The following is a 15,498-nucleotide window of genomic DNA, read 5'->3' on the forward strand; positions in this document are numbered from 1 at the left end:
TTTTTCCTTTCTCTCTCGTTTGGTTTTTTCCACTCTAAGGTAACTTTGAGTTAAATATATACCATCAGCTGCAGACCCTGCAAACACATCTTTCTGCATGCAAAACCTCCCTCAGCATCCTGTGGACAACAAGACGGTCAACATACTGCAAGTTTTACCTCCCCCTCACTAAAACAGAAGGGGGATGAATTTCTGAGCCTGGCTCTGGCAGAGTGTTAATACCCCTGGTGTAACAGCAGCTGATTCAGACAGACATGTTCCAGTTTCCCAAGCTGCAAATAAACTACTATCTAATCCAGAGGCATTCTCAGGGCACATGCCCTCCAAGTCACTCATTTTTATTGCACTTTCATCCTTCTCCACCCCACCCTTTTTAAAAGCAAAAAATCTGTTCTGTAGTTCACACCCAGAAAGGAAGAGGAGTGGTAGACAGATATGCTATGAACTGGGAAATTAATTACCTTTATGAACTGACAAATTAATTACCTTTATTACCGTTTCTTCTTGACTAAGCGTTATCCTAAAGTCTGATTTTGCTAATGCTAATACATGGAAGAGTCATCAAAATAAGTAGTGCTTTGTAATTCGGTGAACATCAGGGACAACAAAACAACATAGGCTTGAGTTATGGACACATTCACTAGTTTCTGGGAAATAAAAGGACATCAGAATTGCCTGCACCTCAGTTTGCAAGCGTGAGAAAGATGCAGGCAACCTGAAGTTCGAGACAGAGAACCTTTCGTAAATGTTCTTTCATCCCACACTGCACAGGAAAATAAAGTTAATTTAACATCTGTGACAAATCCTCATACTTTTTAATTTATCATCTGTGAAGGAATTCCCTTCTTTTAAAAGGCATTTGTGGAGATTTGAATACTCTGCTTACGCATACAACAACTTCTGAAGCACAAGAACAGCACTAGTTTCTCCACCTCATCCCGTCAACATGACATGCTTCAAATGTGCAAAACCAGTGCTCTTAAATTCAGTCTGTAGCATGTTTTCTCTCTCACAAGATTAAACAGAGTTAGTTTCTGTGATAAAGAGCTTGCCTGCGCACACACAAAGGAGCCCAAGTAATACCCTCACCAGCTGCTCCCAGGCCCACCACAGGAGCCACCAGCCCATCCAAGGCCCACCGCCATGAGCCCAAAGGAGCACAGAGGCACAAGGGCAGCGAGGAGCCTAAATTACAGACTCAGAAGAAGGGACACCCTGTCCAGACCACCCCACAGCCTCAGGGCTGTCTCAGGTCAGCCTCAGTCCTCGTGTCCAGGCATGAAACCCATCAAGATGAGTCAACAGGACCAAGGTTCTTCCTGCCCAGGGTGGGGGACACATTACGGGATGCAGGAGTAGAATATGTCAGGATTGCACAAGCCTCATTATGGGACCAAAGGCAGGGAAAGGGATGGATCTCCGGTAGGAACAAGCATAAGAAAGAGAGACGTAAGGGGATAAACAAAATCGGTCGCATGTTAAACACGTGGCTGGTCGATGCACTTGCCTGGCCTTACCCTGCACTTGATCAGCAGTCTGTTCCATTTCTTATTAAATGCCTTTTCAACTCCTTCCTGGGCGAGGGACTCTCTATTTAGTGTGTGTATGTGTGTGTACAGGGGTGTGAGTGCAGCAGCTGGGGTCAGACCGGGGTGGGAGGGCTGCGCGTGGGTGGTGCCGGGACTGGTGCCAGCCAGTATGTATGTACACGAGCACGTTTTGCACTAGTGGACCTCCACCTCAGGGGAGTGGGATGAAGCTACTGGTGTTGTTCATGCTCGTGTGTTTTGTGGGTCCATGTTAACCTGTGTATGCGGCCACGTAGAGGCGTGCTCTGCACGCACAGGAATGCATGTGCAGCCTCTCCCCTCCTGGGCTGCTGGATTTGCTGCCCTCATCCCCACTGTAAGAAACAGAGCACCTTTGTCCTCCAGGAGCATATATCATCAGCTCCTTTCATCCCTGCTAAAAAAGATTACTTGTGCGCTCACACTCTTACACTTGTCAGGGCTGCAAATAACAAACTAATTATCAGACTTTTTACAGGTAGCAAAATTTCCAAAGCAGCAGCTACGTAACAAACAAAGCTCCTAGGAATCAAAATGCATCTGATTATTGAAATATCTTCAAAAGATCAGTCCAGAGGCTTCCATTTCTCTCTGGCTGCTGCAGGGGAGAAGGGTCAGTGCTGCCAGTCAGCCTTTGCTGAATGAGCTCTACTGCAAGCAGACAGCACTGGGCACAGTGTACACCAATGGCATCTCAGTAAGTTGACTGCTGAGGAGCATGCACTGCTTCTGCACACAATACCATTAAGCTCACATAACTCCTGCTGACTTCTATATGGAAAACACTAAGCTTGCTCAAAAAAAAAAAATGCTAAGATGAAACTTCCAAGACTTGGGCATGAGAAAAAACAATTATTTTTGTGCCTTCTAAATTAACAAATTTTGTTCTTATGCATTCCACACACGCAACCAGTTTTCTCACTATCTTCTACAGTGCAATATCTGATTGTTTAAACAGAGTGTTTTACAATGTGTGCCGCTAAAAAAAGGCATTTGACTTCTGTCATCTTTTTATAAGATTTTCAATTATACAATAATACTCTCTCTTCATTTATCCACTGGGCAAAGTGTACTTGATACATAAGGTGCGACACCTTCATCCACACAACTCCAGGTCGAAGGAAGAAACACTGGCATAGCACAAAAGCAGGTCTAACGCCCCCTCCTGCCAAGGCCTACTAAAAATGAACAGTGGCAACATGTTGGTTTACTCCTAATATTGAGGGGAGGAAGGAAGACAGATTAAAAGTAACATTTTGAGTCTTTATAATAATATTTGTTTTTCTAGGCCCATAATCACATTGGAAAAAGGTTGTTTGTAAGCATTTAAAATGACAGTAAACAGCAAAGTAACAGCAAAGAGGACTGTATGTAACCAAGTACAATCAGATGTATGTTTCTACAGCCACCAGTACGCAATGCAAAGTTCGTAATGTAACTTACTACAACAGTGAAATATTAATGTTCCAACATCCCCCTAAAGGTACACAACAAGCAACGTTTAAAAAACACATATATATATGTTCCTGCTAGGATTGTGTGAATGCTACAGGGTGCCCAAGCTATAAAGCATTCCATGACAATTTGAGTGCAAAGTTTGTTTTACTCACTTGCATAGCTACAAAATATCCAGAAACAGAAAATGAACAGTTAAGCGTTATTCAGCAAAGCTAATGAAGAAAGCATAGCTCCTTGACTGAGATAACTGCTTTTATGGGCTCCAATGGACAGAATGCAGGAAATAGTGCACCTGCCTCAGGACCAACTGGAGGCAGACCAGCTAGCTGAGCCCCTGTTCAGCTAGCACATGGTGGGATTATCATGCCTGTCTCTGCATCTACCCTGACGCAAGCAAACCCATCTTCACCACTGCAACTTGTTTAGCTCTTCACCTTGAGCCAGCCTTGACCCTGGAGCTGCACCCTCCAGATCCAACCTCCTTCTTTTAAACAAAGAGGGATTCTTTACAGTACAATTCCACAGCAGGGACGGTCTGTCGGCAATTTCCTCAACAGAGGTGTACTTGAAAACATTTCACCAGACGTGGGCACTAAACTTGAGTTTTCAGAAACCAGACTCACTACATTTGCTTTGTATCACTTCCCTGCACATGTATATCAATTCAGTGCTTCAAGGATGCACCTCTCATGTAGAGCATGACTGTACAGCATATACATACGCCTACAGATCCATTTATCCTTGCTGATCTCACCCTTACAAGGAAGATACTGGCAAACAGATACTCTACCTAGCAAAGAACTATCAACAGAAGTCCAGGAGTCCCAGCTCTGTCATTTAACTAAACAGCAAAGAAATGATGCTTAACAACCACAGTACACAACAAGCTTAGAGGGAAAAAATACCTTAACAGATATGTAAGTGCAATGTGGCTTAACAAAAGATTGCTACAAACTTAAGTCTCCAACTTCCTTCTACTTTCTGTTAGAAGTCCTAAATTATTGGAACTTCACTAACACATTCCAACTGGGTCATCATTATTAAATGAGTGATAATGCCCTAAAAAAAGAGCACACAACCAACAGGTAATCAGTAAGTATCCCAAAAGCACTAACACTAATCCTTAATTCTTAAGCAAGGGAAAAAAAAAGAAAAAAAGGTATTTCAAGTTTGGCCTGCAGAATCCAAGTTCTTTGATTGCCATGTTGAGCTTTTAGTCATAATTCCTACAAAATCTAGCTAAACAGTGGCTGCTGGAAAAATACATATCACTAGAGCAATTATATTCTTGATGGAAAATCATTATGAGAACATGCAAACAGCAAATTCTGTTGGTTTTCTATTTCTATGCACCAGAAGGAAGATACAATAGGATGTGAAGATAGGCAGAGGGAACAAGAAAATTATTGAAAGAACCCAGGAGAAATTCCTAGAAATAGCAGAAATGTGTATTTAGTGTAAGGATACTAATAAGCACTTGTGTTTAGTTATCCATGCCTTATAATTCAGTGGGAAATCTCAACAAAAAACATGACTAGGTATGAACTGTAACGCAGAACACATGGCTCTGCCCATAACCACATGAGAAATTTTCTGAGACCCCTGGCAGCTAAATGAGGTACAGCTTCTCACTGGGTATTCCCGTATCTTAGCTTTTAAACTTCTTCAGAGTTTAGCCTCTCTGTGTTTCAATCTTCCCCCCAATTCTTAAATGAGAATATTGCTACCTTTCTCCTCCTGCAATGGAAGGAACATCAAGAAGTGTGGGAGAAGTCTGTGGATACTGAGATGCTGAGCGTTGCAAGGTCTGTGCTCTTCTCCAAGGTCAACTGTGAGCAGTTTTAGCAGATGTGTCAGGTATTACTTTCTCCTTAAAACTGTACATTTACTAACAGTGCTATAGCTATCACAAGAATACTCGGGATTATAACCAAGTCACCTACAACTCCAGAAGCCATCTTTTAGAAAGAACGTACTTACAGGTCATATGAGAACTTCCTCTGAAGGTTAGTCTGGTTCTTCTGAAACCAGTAAACATCCAGCTGTAGCTTTCCATATTCTGTCTGCAATTCTTTCAAGTGTTCTGACCAGAACAGGATTAAAATATATATTAAAATACACAGACATATATATACCTACATATATTACAACAGAAGGATCAAACAACAGATCGACAGTAAGCATGCTAACTCCATCCATCATGCTCATGTTGCATACAAATGCATAGATAATTGTTGAATTTATTCATCAAAGATGCACAGGATTGGGTAACAGCAGCCTTTCAGCCTAACATGTTAACAAAAACTGTGTGACAGATTTTTGACCTCCTTTTCTTCAGAAGGTACACTCTAACTTGTTTGCAAAACCCTTGCTCTGTTAGGTTGCAGCCCAGGAAGTCTTTAGGTCTGTGAAATACTAATCAGAACATAGTATGAAATGGCATTCATGTTTATTGGCCATCTAAAGACAAACTTACAATGCTTCTCTGAATAATAGGCAATTTACAGTTACGTTCCTCAAAAACAGAGGCATCTACAATTTAGAGTCTTCTTCCTGATAGAAAGCTCTCTGTGAGGGCACCACAACATATTTACCTGTTTATAGAACTTAGGATCCATTCCCTAGACTTCCTGAGGAATAAATTGCTAACAGCAATTTTGATGCACCAACATGAATAGAAGTGAATTAGACCAAGTTTTCTTATTTAATATAGGAGTTCGTGAATTCCCCTGGTGCTAAAATGCACGACCCAAACACCTCAGGAAGGAACGCAAGAACATGCTGCAAAAGGTAGAATGAAGAATAGATATACTAACAATACACACAGAAGCTAGTTTTATTCCATATTATTTTATATCATAAGGGTCAGGAGTCCTACATCAAGCACTACATGGACAAATCCTTCTACTGTTGAGGCAGATTAATCTGACACTTCACTGAACTGGAACTATGCAGACGCAGGATCCAAGTCACTGCAGCTCCTGCACCATCCCCATGCCTTGAAGAAAGGCAGCATTCTCAGAAGACACCAGAAAAATGCAAGTCTTAAAACCAGGGCGCTTAAAAACCAATATGAGAGAGATGCAGAGCAGTATTATGACATACCTCGTAGACTCTGGATCAACTGTTCATTTACTGTGATGTTACTCATCAGCACTGCCTGGAAGGAGCAAAACAGAAAGCAATGTTTTAATTGCAAAGGGCCTGTGTTACCATTAATATTATAAACAACACCAACCAAAGCACTTTTAACAAGATTTTTTTTCTTTGCAAAGTGCTGGGTTACAGCCTAACACAAAAACTTTTGGCTGCTCTAGAGATTTACTATTACAAACAACAAGCACTCATTTTAACCCAGATTTCCCAGTAAACAGGCAGGCTGGGGGGAAGGTATCACTGCACTTAAATAAAAAAAGAAGGAATGTAAAGAGTCCGCTAGTAGAATTGCTTGCTGCTCTATTCTGGTTTACTCTCACAATTGCAGTCACAGTCAGATTTACTGTATTTATCCCTTGAAGGAAGAATACAGCATAGCACAGCTTGCTGTCAACTACCCTTTCACCAGGAAATCAATACACCTGCATTCAGGCATGCAAGGATGAGCTATGAAAGCATTAGTTATAGAGCATAAAGGAACTCTACAAAAGCAACATGAAGCCCTTACATTGCATCACTTCTCTAACCATCCTCACCCTCACTTTGATAAGAAACCGGAATGACCTTCTTCCATTCCCTCACTTTACTCTCTCTCATTCTGAAGAGGCAGTCAACATAGGAACATGTTTTGTCTGTTCTTTCATCAATCCCCTTCTACCAACCCATATATACACATGCCCCAAAATACCCGAATATTGACAGAACTAAGGCAAGTCTAAATGAAATTAATTCCTGTGAGCCAGATGTCAGGATAACTTAGATTCGTATTTAACATTTAGAAAGTTTGGTGCAGAAGAGTCTTCTTAAGACTACAAAAAGATGAGGTCCACTGACCCTTCAGAAACCATCCAATCCAGTCTGAGGAGCGTATTTCTTACACTTCACTGCCAATTTCCTCATTATCCTTCTCCCAGGAAACCCCAGTGTTCTGCAGGGGTCCCAGATCAGGACACAAGTCCCCAGTTTCCTGAAGTTTCTGCTCAAGTACTGATGTGTGTGTATGTCCACACCACTTTAATGCAAATAAATACCTGCATCCATTCTGTCTGCCCAAGCCACTCTGAAACACTGACAACGTTGTCAGTGCCTTTTTTCACAAAGACTACAATAATAAGTGCCGATTGATTAGGAAAAGCAAAGCGTTCAATCAATCTGAGAGGCATAGCACATAGCAGAGGGGTAGATTTGTCTTTCGCTGATCGTTTAAAGAGTCCCAGTCCAAAGAGGCAGTCATTCACATGTTGATGAAGAGGCAGCCATTTTCAACCCAGTAAAAGAAATAATCCTACATCATTCTATACATACAGCTGGTCCGTGAACACCACTGTGAAACCTCAAGAGCAAAGGCCTTGCTCCTTTGTTATAAAGGAAAAAATAACAACAACACGAACAACAACAAATACTTAGGATTGTTTAATACCTCTCCCTTTTCATAGGACAGGTTAAAAAAAAGGCTCTGGATTTGTTTTCACTGGTTTATTGGGGAAAGGAAGTTAATGTTTCGATGGAAATGCCAGGTTTTGCTAGTGTGTGAGCAACGTAATCAGGCTGTTCCATGATTATCACCTTCAGGGTTTCCAGCACTGGCCATTATCAGAAACTGTCAATGGACTAGAAAAAACAGTATGACATGGCAATTTTATGTTCCTACAGTTTGTTGTGCGTTTTTTTTTCTTAAAAATAAAACTCCCAAACACCAGGACCACTTATTTGATGGTAAAGCAGACAAGTGTTAAATGTTTTGTACTTTAGGACAATAATAAGTATGATTAGCTGAAGTGAATCAAATGATTTGCCTGAAAAAGGCTCCTTAAATCACAACAGGGTGAGAAAAAAAAAAAGCATGCCTTGGTCTTTCTGGATTGCATATAAAAGTTCCTTTTAGCAATGCCACACCTACCTCCCTGAATTTGTGGGTAAGAGTCCAGGAAGAAATAACGAAAATCTAGTTAGCTGTTTAACTTGAGCAGGAAATACTGTTTACTAATTTACAGGGCAGTGCTTCAACTGCCATCGTCCAGTCCAACTGCATCAATAGCGTCAGGCTTTCTGTTCCTCGTCCTGTCATCCAAGTGTTAACTAATCTTGACCTCATGGCTGTGAATTAGGCAGACATTGGGGGGGGGGGGAGGGGGGGCAGTTTATGCAGGTCAAGAAAGCAAACTACTAGGAAGCACTCGGCAAACACAAGCCAAAACTCAGTTCTAGGAAGATACTCACATTTTAAGTTTCATTCAGCCCACAAAACAATAGCTCTATTCCCTAGGAGTGAGAATCCAGCTTTTGGAAACTCACTATGTTACTATATCAAAATCTGATCTTCTGTGACAGAGTAACTCTGTAACATAGAACAAGGTCATCATATTTGCAAACATGTCTTGCACAGAAGTCCTTGTGACTATCACAGAGCAAAAGTCAGTCTCCTAAGTGGAGTCAATGCTGTGGGGACAGCAGGTCTTCAGAAACCAAAAATCAAAAGCCACACTGCCGCCAGCAGCAATGGAAAAATCTTGCTCCAGCCAGACAGCAAATTCTTTAATGGCAACTGCCAGAGATATATTTATTTTTTTTATTCACCACAGAACATGTCTGCGTAAGTCATACTCCACTTAAGAAACACAAAAGTTATTGTCTAAAAAAACCAAAACATAACGCAGAAGGACCTGAGAGGAAGCTTTGAGATAAATTATTTCAAAGCGTATGTTTTGAGCACATACTCAGAAATATGTACATGCATTTGATCCTATTAATGCCTTACGCAGTAGTCTCCATAAACATATTCCTCGGAGGCATTACTACAATAACTCCTTCAGCATTTGCTACTGTCGTAAATCAAGCTAACCCAAGCACACTGAACTAACTATGTGCTAACACTGACTGTACATGGTGTATACAAAAACATAATGAGATACTGGAACAGGAAAAAGGAATAAAGCAGCAAAGGACTTGATGAGAGTAAATACTGGCTTCAGAACTAAAACCCAAGAAAAAAGGGGCTTTGCATTCACAAATATCACTCTCACAAGGAGAAGATGATGAGCCACAGCATCAGTAAATCAGCTGCTAAGAACAAAACCAACTGGGAACAAAGCAAGCTGGAAGGGTAATATTTATACATGCAGAAACAAGCATTTATAATTAATCAGGGAGAAGAAGGGCACCTATTTCATGATTAACTCAAACTGATCTAAGTCCTCACCGCAAAGAAAAGGAGCAGTTCTGCCTTGCAGGCTCCTACTGCTCCCCACCACCATGCTGGCAGCGCAACACAAACCATATTTTGATTATCTGTTATTCATTTCTTAATTATATCTGGAAATTCCCATCTCCCTTCTCTATTTTTGCAAACACACCTCCCCACACACACACTTTGTAGAAACACGCATCATCAATTTTTTTCTCTCTTTGTACTCTTCTTCACCACTTTGAAATAATCTTCAGGAGTAGAGAAACCATTTATACTAGCCAGAAAAAGGCTTTTTCCTCCTAGGACATGAGATTCATGGCTAACTACATGTTAGTAAGTGGGGAAAAAGTTCATAAATAAGATCTCTAAGAAAATATTTCTCTTTAGGTTGGTCCGTGTGTTACACTCTCATGTATACTTCAGTGGAGGAGCACCAACTAAGCAAGCAAGTCTAAAGAAGCAAATTTCAAGCCCAAAATGGAGCAAATTTCAAGCAAATTTCAAGCCCAAAAACAAATTTCAAGCCCAAAATGGAGGAGACATTGCTAATTTAAACCTATTTCTCACTGAACTGAATTCCGTTCAGAAATTACAGACTTTTCCCCATCCTTAATAAAGGGGGAAAAAAAACCAAAACAAAAACAAAAAACCAGCTCTATTCCCAAAGTAATCCTACTAAAGATCAGGGACTCAATCTTGTTTCACATCCTCCGCTAAAAGCAATCTAGACTCTTTTTTTTGTGATGCAGGACACGTGCACCATGACATGGTGCAGTTCAGCCCTCAAAACTGCAGAAACCACCAAAATTGTAAAGTTAACAATTTCTTACACTCTCAGCAGAAGAGAGAGGAAGTTGGCACATATGAATAAGAAATTACTTTTACAGGTGCAAGGCAATAGCAAGTGGGTTGGAAAAAATAAACCCTGTGCAGCTACTGGACTTCCATGACATCGTTGTATTTAATTAAAACCCATATAGTAGGCAGTGTAAAGCAAACAGAATGAAGAGGTATGAAGAGGTAGAAATGTTCCAGTAGTTAACCATTAAGCTACACATACTCCAAATATCCACTCTTTGGGTGCCTACAGTTCAGCTGGTCCCAGACCATCCATTTATATTTTTACGTTGTGAAGAAAAAAATTTTAAACAGAAGTAGTCTTCTAGACCTTTGCTGTACCAGTCATGAGTAAGGAGACTGACTTCTCTTGCTAATGTAGTAACATCAGGCTATAGCAAGTAGAGTGGGGCACGAGGCAACGCTTGCTTTTCCTTAAAGCCTTTTCGAAACTAGAAGATGCAACATTGTTTGGTTTAAAAAACAAAACCAAAGCACACACAGGCACCTTTTCCTTTTCACAGCAGGCTTTCTTCTCTCTCCCCCCCACCCGCTGTCATTTCTTTTGAGCAGAGCCAACTCTCCGCATACCGATAGGTATTTTGTCTCAGAAGGCTGTGCTAGGAATTGAAATTTTCCCAGAGGGAGGGGATCTGAGAGCAGCTGTGGCCAGTGTTAAAAGATACTGAGCAACCTGACAGTGACGTGCTTCACATATAATGTACAAAGCTTGGTCCCTCTCCTCTGTAAAACAAGATGTGGGCTGGGGAAGAATTACATAAATCCAAAGAAAATGACAAACTGCAAAAGCATGTTCTAGCAGTTAAAAATAAGAGAGATTACACATATTGTTCTCCTCTTACGCTCTTCAAGAAGACTATTATGGCTGTGTACATCCCAGAAGCTACGAGGCCTGAATAACAACCATACAGAAGATTGTTCTTTAGAAAATTTCTTATGGATTAGAAACAGCCCTTTTGCACTCCCAATTCCTTATCTGTTGTTACTAAGAGTTTGTGTAAGTTCTCTTGATTTCTTCAGTCTATTTCTGTATAGATTTCCAGAAGCCATTGCTAAATCTCCATTAACCCTTAAAAATTCAAGCGGATTTTTTAAAAGCAGACTGGTGATAGAAGTGTTTTATACATACTCAGACCTAAGAGAATAATTATGACAGCTGTTTCCCAGGATTACGTTACCTCAGTGAATGGTGAGCCCATGGCATATTTCAGGCTCTTGACTACCTCCTACCTTCTATGCCCTCATCCTTTAAGTAGCACAGAGATAGTTCTACTAGAAAAGAAGGCAGATTTAATTCAAAGTGGTTACCGCACTGCCACCGACAATGGCTTTAACATGGCAAGGATTTTATTGGTGTATTAGTTTGTTATGAAACTAAATCAGTGGTATAATTTTTCTGTATCATCAGAGTAATAAGACATAGTGAGCAGAGACGAACTACAATTAAAATGGGTCTCGAATGTTACTTGAGAGTTGCTTTTGGTAAGGAGTCCAGCTTGTCAAAGTTTGTTTCCATATAAATTTCTTCTACAACCAGAAAAACCATAATTTCTCCCTGAAAAAGAGGTGGTTTTGAGACAGACCATTCACTCCTATGCATCAGCTGAAAGCATTTTCATTTTTCTTTAAGAACAACAACAAGAACTAAACAAAATCCCATTTATCACTCAAAGATCTGTCTACTTAGTTAGACAGTTTGTATTACTTGTAAAGCAAGTTGAGAGACTCGGGGTTTGGATTTGCATTCATCCTTCCTGGACTAGGTAAATACTTGCTGCTAATCCCCATGGGGTAAATAAAGTTCAGTTCAAGGACCAAGTTTCCTATAACCAGAAAGGGTGAATTCATTACTTGCCTCCCAGGAATCCCAGATTCCACTGGAATCCATGGAGCTGAAAAACAAGGACACGTGTGTGGCTCTGTGTGTATACAAGTATGTACGCACATATGAATACACAACACACACTTATACATGGATACACACACACACACACAAAAAAAGCACTCAGAAACAGTCTTCTCTTATACTCCACATCCCATCGTTAAATAACCTCTAATCCTGGACAGCTTCTTCAGATCAAGGTCCTTAGTGAGGAGAACTAAACTTTCCCTCTCTTCCTTGCCACCATATCAGGGGCATTCCTAAATTATACTGGATGAATCCATGCCAACTTGGCTGATGGCATCTTTTGACAAATACACAGGTTCCCAGTAAAACAACTCTCCCTACTCTTAAATCACAGAGTTGGAAAACAAACAACATCTGTGCAGGATATTTGCTCATGTGTTGCAACAAAAGCGAATTTTGAATTTGCCACGAAGTGGTGCACAGGCACGTACACGCTTGTCCTACCACTTCAGGCTCCTGAGACACACTCTTCTCCAGTCACAAAAAGCAGAAGACAGGAAATGAGTCCATCGCACCACTTTTATCTAATGCTCCCTACAGCATCAGCTCCTGGGGTTTCAACAGCAAGCTTCATAGACTATTCCATTACTGAACAACTGCATTTTAGGATGATGGAGGGAAAAGCACTTAAGAGGAAGGAAGAGCTATACTAGAGCAGCCCCAAAATCAACCTTGCCCAGTATCCTGTCACCAACACTGAATGCCAAATGAACACCAAGGCAGCCATAAAGCACAGTATTTCCTAAGCAGCAGCTACTTCTGGCTGAGGAACGCTTGCAGCCAGAACAAACACCTTTGTATCAGGTGGTGGGGCAGGTGTTTGTCCAAGGTTATCCAGTTGCTTTTTAACCCACACAGACCCACTGCAACTGGGCATTACGGATGTCACAGACTTGCAGCTTCATCATCTATTGCGTGAGGAGCACTTCTTCTGCCTAGTCTGAACTACAACTTGCCGACTGCATTTGATGCCCGTCAGTGGATGGAGAACAACCATGCCTTGTCTCTCCTAGTCACGAGTACTTTCCGCACCATTCAGGATCCTGGAGATCCCCACAATGGCTCTCCTCAGCTGGCTGTTGCCCAGCCTGTAACCTACACTGTGGATTCCTGTAGAGAAACTACTGCACAGCTTTGGTTATCCTCCTTGTTCTCCTCTGCATGCCTTTCCCAGCGCTCCAAAACTCCACTGGTGACCTCCCCACAGCACAACAACTAACCCACTTTATTTCTAAGCTGCTTTGTAACTTTTGCCTTATCATTCACCCCTGTGATAACACCGTCTTGCCACGTGGCTGCATGATTTCTCTACAAGCCATGTGTGTGTAGCCTTTCGCAATTCCAGGTGTGAATGCATTCATTAGTCTCCCTCATCCTTGTCACTGACTCTTTCAGAAGGAAACTCCAAGAGACTTCAGAAGCAAGATTTATTTTTCCAGAAGCTGCTTTGACTCTTCCCCAGACTACCATATTCACCCCGACGTCCAACAGCAGTTCTGGTTTTGTAAAATACTTCCCACCGCTTTTCCTGGCAGAGATGCCAGATTTAATGGGCAACAGCTCCTACATGTCTTCTAGACTCAAAAACACAGAACAAGAAAGGTGGATTGTGTGGTGCCACCTACCTTTGTCTGGTACCACAGTACTTTGAAGCAGAAAGGCTGCACGCCATGCTTGGCAGAAGCAACATTTCATGCATCGAGCTTCCTGTCACCAGCTCTCAACACCAACCCATCTGGCCAGCCTGACCTGTAAACACTGTGGCCAGTACTTCCAGTTCCAGTGACTTTTAATAATTCTGGCTAAAGGAAAATCTACTTAGGAAAAGGAAGCACAAAATATATTTCCCTTGTAAAAAAGACTGTCGAGTAAATTAAGCAAATACTCAGTTCCATTTGCACTTTTCTTAATTTTTTTTTTTTTTTTTTACTCATGCATGTGCTTTCACTCCTCGCAGGACAGAATTGGAATGCAAGAAGATGCCCAAGCAGAATAATGGGTTTCACTAAAATGTAAACTGTGGTACCTTCCCAGAGGATGGTAAATTTAAACTATTCCCACAGCGCTCAGTAGCAACACCCACTATTAGGAGGCAGAAGTGACAACAACACTGATTACTCACTCAAATGCTGTCTGACTATCTTGGGGTATCTTTTTAATAAATACATACATTAAAAAAAAAATAGACAAACTATACCTCACCTTTTTAAAAGCATATGCAAAGACAGAACCCAAAGAGAAGACAGAAATTATCAAAGAAACATGTTTGTCTCAAAAGAGGTAAAAAGATATCAGTTTATTATTTCTCTGAAGACCTCGGATAAAAATTATTTCAAAATAAATTAAAAATATATGCCACTGATGTGCATACTAATGAAACAATTCCACTTTCCATTTGTATTCAATTTTTTTTCCTCTAAGTCCTTCAAAGATTATTCTGGTGATATTTTGTTCATGCACCACAAGTTTTGAGCAGCGAACTGTCACCTAATGGCAAACTGTCACCTTTACCTGAAGAGTACCTATTACCATCATCTGTGTCTGTTCAGTCCGCTGAAAATAATAGTCCTGGAAAGGTGATCTATAAACTTCAGTCAAGAGACTCTACAGGAGAAGCAATAAACCCAGAATGCATACTCTCAGCTAAATACTTCTGGCAACAGTAAGAAAAGTGATATTAATGGCTAACAGCCATGTCCGAGGCGGTATCAGCAACATGAGGAAAATACACAACAAAACAGTTTGCAAGATACTACACAGCAGTAAGCGTACACACTGCTATTTAAGTAGGTAACATTCACATTCTTCACAAAGGACTTCCATCCCTTTGGCAATGCTGCACGGTCAGGGTCGCTGCCATGAAAGGCTAGTCTGACCTTCTCATGTCTCTCATTGCTATTGGGTTTTGGAGGTAGAAGACCAAGGTGCTGCAAAATTTGTAACACATTTAAAAATAAATGTCAGCCATTTATGCCTACGAATGTATACAAATATATTTGGGAATACAAATGTATCTGTTGGTGCAGCTTCTTCTTTTCCTTAAGTTTTAAAACATTAGCGTACAGGAAAGAAAGCCAGAAGCCAACCCAATGTTGGTAACAATGATTTATAGAGGGGGCAGAGGTTTTATTCAGAAGTGCTGTTACTTGAAGCTTCTAATATTTCACAATTATACAATGAATGCTGTAATGTGCATCCAATGTCCTTTTTCTAAATACTGTACAATGATACATAAATTAAATGTCTTGCCACACCAACATTGACTGTATGCCCATCAGCTGGAACATTTGAGCAACCTTATTCTGCTACAGAGAGTGACTTGGTAAACCACAGTCTCGCAGAAAACTGTGGCTAGAAAAGGC

General features: G+C 40.9%; 1 protein-coding gene across 5 annotated transcripts in view; it reads right to left on the reverse strand.

Moving 5' to 3' along the window:
• Positions 1-15,498, reverse strand: part of GOLM1 (golgi membrane protein 1) — a 38,011-nt gene that overhangs the window by 10,977 nt on the left and 11,536 nt on the right. For all 5 annotated transcript variants that reach the window (XM_075527172.1, XM_075527171.1, XM_075527167.1 and 2 more), the window contains 2 exons: positions 6,132-6,186; positions 5,007-5,109 (listed from right to left, as the gene is read on the reverse strand). In XM_075527172.1, the coding sequence (XP_075383287.1) occupies positions 5,007-5,109; positions 6,132-6,186 (158 nt within the window). The remainder of the gene's footprint in view (positions 1-5,006; positions 5,110-6,131; positions 6,187-15,498) is intronic.

Source organism: Mycteria americana, chromosome Z (assembly GCF_035582795.1).
Source record: "Mycteria americana isolate JAX WOST 10 ecotype Jacksonville Zoo and Gardens chromosome Z, USCA_MyAme_1.0, whole genome shotgun sequence".
In the NCBI taxonomy this organism is placed as follows: Eukaryota; Metazoa; Chordata; class Aves; order Ciconiiformes; family Ciconiidae; genus Mycteria; species Mycteria americana.